The sequence below is a fragment of the Primulina tabacum genome, chromosome 18 (assembly GCF_025594145.1).
Source record: "Primulina tabacum isolate GXHZ01 chromosome 18, ASM2559414v2, whole genome shotgun sequence".
In the NCBI taxonomy this organism is placed as follows: Eukaryota; Viridiplantae; Streptophyta; class Magnoliopsida; order Lamiales; family Gesneriaceae; genus Primulina; species Primulina tabacum.
Genome location: NC_134567.1, coordinates 24,115,910 through 24,121,094, shown reverse-complemented (window position 1 = coordinate 24,121,094; position 5,185 = coordinate 24,115,910). Strand labels below are relative to the sequence as shown.

At 37.8% G+C, this 5,185-nt stretch overlaps 1 protein-coding gene across 5 annotated transcripts; it reads left to right on the top strand.

Annotated features, from left to right (window-relative positions):
• The first annotated feature begins 375 nt into the window (after positions 1–375).
• On the top strand, positions 376–4,958 carry LOC142532762 (receptor-like protein 4). 5 transcript variants are annotated; one of them, XM_075639197.1, is made up of 10 exons: positions 376–655; positions 779–952; positions 1,088–1,861; positions 2,225–2,375; positions 2,961–3,032; positions 3,504–3,572; positions 3,737–3,805; positions 3,915–3,992; positions 4,108–4,377; positions 4,448–4,958. In XM_075639197.1, the coding sequence occupies exons 1-10, from the start codon at positions 589–591 to the stop codon at positions 4,617–4,619; spliced, it is 1,896 nt and encodes a 631-aa protein (XP_075495312.1). In that variant the 5' UTR covers positions 376–588; the 3' UTR covers positions 4,620–4,958. The 5 variants fall into 5 exon arrangements, with proteins under 5 accessions (XP_075495312.1, XP_075495308.1, XP_075495309.1 ...); XM_075639193.1 differs by having other exon boundaries at positions 377–655; positions 779–1,861; XM_075639194.1 differs by having other exon boundaries at positions 378–655; positions 782–1,861.
• The last annotated feature ends 227 nt before the right edge of the window (positions 4,959–5,185 follow it).

The following is a 5,185-nucleotide window of genomic DNA, read 5'->3' as shown; positions in this document are numbered from 1 at the left end:
TAATATGAACTCTTTGCAAGTGGGCTCTTTCTGTAATATGAGTCAAACCTACCGATATTCACAATAAAAAGTAATATTTTTAGCTTAAAAAGTAATACTTTTTCATAGATGACCCAAATAAGAAATCCGTCTTACAAAATACTACTCATGAGATCGTCTCACATAAATTTTTGCCATATGACGAGAAGATAAATTGAGAGATGCGTATGAGTAGATAGATATCTAAAAAAGTAGACAACAAACATCGACCCTTAGAATATATTTTTACAATATTTCAGTCAAAACATTATTAATAGAAAAATCGATCATATAACACCGAAAAAAATCAATTCAGGTCGTCTCAAACTTTACAAACTGGCCGCTACCATGGAAGCCACGGATTTTGAATCTTAAATCCATTGACAGTGGAGCAGAGACCCATTTTTAATTTATATGTGCGTATAATTTACATAATTCCCAATCATTTTCTGTCTTATTCATTCTGTTTACATTTTCTACTGTAACTCACAAAACGCTCTCTCTTGTTTTCTTCATTCATGTGATGTCCAGACAAGAAACGTTAAACGAACAGCTCCACGGAGACCTACAATGTCCCTTCTCCCTCTCCTCTTCTTCTTTCTCTTTCCTTGTCTTTCTCTATCCTCTCCTCCCTTCAGTGAGTTTTGGCCAACCTATACATATACTATCTGTATCTAGCTTTAACTTCCCTTTTCATGCTTCAATTCATTTACTTGGTAACTGATCAGCTAACTCTCACGACTTTGTCACTTTTTTTTAGCAGACTACAGTCTACACATTGACTGCGGCGGCCTCGTGAATTCCACAGATGCTTTCCACACGACGTGGGTCTTCGACCGCTTCTACTCCGGCGGCGCCACCTCGGTCGTGTCGGAGCCTCTACACTTCCTCCACCAGCAAGAGAAGACTCTCCGCTACTTTCCCATATCTTCTGGTAAGAAGAACTGCTACTCCATCCCCATCTCTGCCGGCTCCGGCCGATACTTGCTCCGTACGTTCACTGTTTACGACAACTTCGATGGGAAGTCTCACTCGCCGTCTTTTGACGTCTCTGTTGAGGGTACTTTAGTCTTTTCGTGGCGTTCGCCTTGGCCGGAATCGGTTTCGCGCTCCGGAGCTTATTCGGATCTGTTTTTATATCTTGACGACCCGGATGTTGATCTTTGCTTTTATAGTATTGCTACTGATTCTCCTGTTATTGGGTCTTTGGAATTGATTCAAATTGACACCAACGCGTACGCTTTCGATTACGCGAAAAATTCAAGCAATTACATCCTGGTTAATTACGGCAGGTTTTCATCTGGGTCGGATCAATGGGGACCCGGATTCAGCAATGATACAGATTTCTTCGGCCGGTCATGGCAGTCTGATGCTGAATTCCGGCTACCATCCGTATCCATTACTAATGGAGCAACAATCAAAGCAATTTCGGCTATTCAAAACGTAATTAATGTCGAACAAAGCCCAAATTATTTCCCGGAGAAGCTTTACCAGACCGCAATAACGGCTTTAGGAAACGGCGGTGGCGTGTTGGAGTATGACTTGCCAGTTGATGCGAAGCTCGATTACTTGTTATGGTTCCATTTTGCTGAGATAGATGTGAGTGTAAATAAAGCTGGACAGAGGGTGTTTGATGTGATAGTGAATGGAGAAAATATAAGTAGGGTGGATGTGTATAAGAAAGTGGGGGGATTCGCTGCATATGATTGGAGTCATGTAGTCAAGAATTTGAGTAGTACTACTTTGAGTGTGAGGTTGGAATCGGTGGTTGGGGCACCGATCATTTGTGGGCTCGAGAATTATGCGATCGTGCCACTAGATCTCAAAACAGTTGCTGATCAGGGTACGTGTTCCGTATAATTGTTTGATGTTTTTCGGGATTGTGATTATATTTCTCTGCATTGTGTTTGGATGTGAAAAAGGGAAAGATCAAATTTTTGTTCCTGCTATTCGCTTAGAAATGTTGGACTGTTGAAGATAATGGGATTTTGTAAAATTTTAGTTGTCAATTCTAGAATTGTTGAGTCTATGGTACGTAATCTCATTCTTGTATGATTTTTTTTTTCCATAAAGGAATTCATTTTTGTGTTGAACCGGCTATCTTCGGTAATTAAGGCATGTTGTGAGTAGCTTGTGGCTCTATTTAGAATTCAGAACACAATCTGTGAACAAACCTTTGTAATTGTTTTTGCCAAACCATTTGCAGTTATTGCGATGAGAGCACTGAAGGAATCGCTTCGTATCCCAGATAGAATGGGGTGGAATGGAGACCCTTGTGCCCCTACCTCTTGGGATGCTTGGGAGGGTGTTACCTGTCATCCCACTAAAGATGAATCTACCCTTGTTGTCTCCCAAATGTAAGTGCTCATCCACTTTTTGAAAGTTTCTATTGTATTAAAATTTAGAACAAAATATGTAAAAAGTTGTGGTGTAGTTTGAAAGCTAGTATTTTTCTTTTGCATAATCTTGATTAACTTAGTTTGAGACTCTGAGTTGGAACTGGTGGCTGGATTTTTTTTTCCTTATGAAAATAGATCGTGATTTGTGTTTGAGACTAAGTATTATAACTGGAAATGGCTTTCCAAGGGCCGTTTCATTTGTAATACCATCATCAAACGAAGTTTGAGACTCTGAATTGGAACTGGTGGCTGGAATTTCTTTTTCTGAAAATAGATTGTGATTTGTGTTTGAAACTAAGTATTATAACCTGAAATGGCTTTCCAAGGGCAATTTATTTGTAATACCATCATCGAACAAAGGCATCTGGTTAACCCTTTACATGTCGTTTGAAAGTTCATGATTGCCATTTAAGGCATCTTTTATTGTGAGTCTTCTGAAATTTCTTCATCATGAAAGCGGATTGCAAGTTCATTGCATGTTAGTCGCGGTACTCCATTGGAGTGGATAAGTATTTCTTATGTTTTATTTTATCTCGTTCACAGAGATCTTGGGAGCCAAGGCTTGAAGGGATATATTAGTGAACAAATCAATCTTTTGACAAGCTTGGTAAGCCTGTAAGTATCAACCATTAATTTCGTATATCATTGTTCTTTGTGAATTGCTGCTCAGATAGAAAGTAGTAACTAATTGAGATTCTTTAAATTAGTTATTCTGCTAATCAACTGCATATGAAAGCTGCCTTCTGCATGTATCGACAGTAGTGGACTTTCGATGGGCTATGAGAAATATTCGATATTCTATCTCCATCTTTTGAATTTTGATGGGTTTGAATAATGAAACCAGAACAGAAGTCTCATCATTGATGCTGGGACGGTAAAAAAAATGGAGCATATATCTAATTCTTCCTTGAAAATATCCGAACCTTCATGTAACGTATTGAGTATTCATTTTGCCGAATTTGTGTTGTCAGATAGCTACTCTTTCTGCTCAAGAAATCTTCTAAGCAATACTTGACAGAATCCATGCTGCAGCACTTTGGTTTTCTGTTCATAAATCAATATCTGGAAAAATATTTTTATGTGCAGGAATTTGAGTTCCAATTCTTTGGGAGGTAGTATACCCTCGGGATTGGGTCAAAAGTCTCTTGTGAAGTTGTAAGAATTTATTTTTCATTTTGCTATGCCAGCTTATCGACACTGTTTTAAATAATTTATCTTATTACGATATTTTAGCCCCCAAATTAAATAATTTATTGAAGCAAATATGGAGAACAAGGTCTGATTTCATCATTTATGTTTTGTTGACATCTTTATTGCAGGGATTTATCAAATAACAAATTGACTGGCTACATACCTGATAGTCTAACTTCAGCCAGCTTGCAGCTTGTGTAAGTTGCGAGCTTCTCATGAACAAAGGACTAACATAAATGCGCAACACACACGAGAACGCAAATTTAGTTTCTCTTCTGTCTCAGTAAGCGTTCTGTTTGTGCTCAGGTTCTTGAATGGTAATTTGTTGGAGGGACAAGTTCCGGAAGCACTTTACTCGATTGGGCTTCGTGGTGGAACTATAGAGTATGTCATGACATGTTATACTTGAACCAATTCCCATATTTGTTCATTCCTATTAAACTTACATGTTCACTATTATTCTTGAGTTTATTTAGTAAACCATAATTTTATTTTACAGCCTTTATGGTAACAAAGAATTATGTGGTGTACCCTCTCTACCGAATTGTTCGCTGATTTGGGGGAATAATGGCTTGTCTACTGGTGCAAAAGTTGGTATAGCTCTGTCATGTCTGGTGGTTTTTTCGACATTGGTTCTTGGTATATACTGCTGCATCAGTAGGCGGCGAAATGAATATGAATTTGGGTTTCCGCATGAACTAATGTGTAAGTTCCCGAATAAACTAATTTTTTTGGTTCTTAGCAAAATTCTTCTTACAGCTAGCAGTTTGTTAACCTTATTTCTTCCCGAATAAACTAATTTTTATGGTTCTTAGCAAAATTCTTCTTACAACTAGCAGTTTGTTAACCTTATTTCACTTGTTATCACATACAAACTTGTTTATTCTTGAAATTCTTTTCATAGCTCTTGCGGCGAAAAGAAACAGATATTACAGACAAAAATCCTTGATGACTCTGGAAATGGAAAGCCAACATGCCAAAGGATTCATACCGACCTATAATGAAAACTGACTCAATATACATCTCTCTATAGCACATAACAAAGTTTTTGAGGCCTCGAAGCTGATGTACATAATTGAGCGTAGATGATCTTGATCACGCTGATATATATCTGAATGGTGATGAAGTTCGAAAAGATTGAGATCACCAGTTTGAAAAGATGCGGTTCAAGCCACATCAGCTTTTGTTAGAAATTACAGGGAGTATCCTTCGCTAGTTTCACGGGATCAGAAAGCATAGGGAAGTTAGGTCACATTGTATCATAACAAGGTTTTGCTATTGGGTGACCGTAAGAAATTATGAATACGATGTGAATGTGAGCTTCACACAATAAAATCTATCATTTTAACATATGATTTGAACTTTAACAATGCATTTTGAAAAGAATCCATGATCTAATCTAGTGTTGGTATAAAGCAATTAGTGATTGTGTGAGACACGATTTTATAACATATATTGTAAAGGCTGATTGCCCGCAAATCCTTAAAAGACTTCGAAGATTAAAACATATTTACCAAAATATTCTTTGGTAATGTCTGCCATACTTCGGATATCAGTGCACCATTCTCCATTCGCCC

Excerpts from the sequence above, each read along its gene's own strand:
- LOC142532762 (XM_075639193.1), top strand. The coding sequence starts at position 589 with ATGTCCCTTCTCCCTCTCCTCTTCTTCTTTCTCTTTCCTTGTCTTTCT. Across the intron at positions 2,376-2,960 it reads ACCCTTGTTGTCTCCCAAAT|AGATCTTGGGAGCCAAGGCT; the intron begins GTAAGTGCTCAT and ends TCTCGTTCACAG. Across the intron at positions 3,993-4,107 it reads CTTCGTGGTGGAACTATAGA|CCTTTATGGTAACAAAGAAT; the intron begins GTATGTCATGAC and ends TTTATTTTACAG.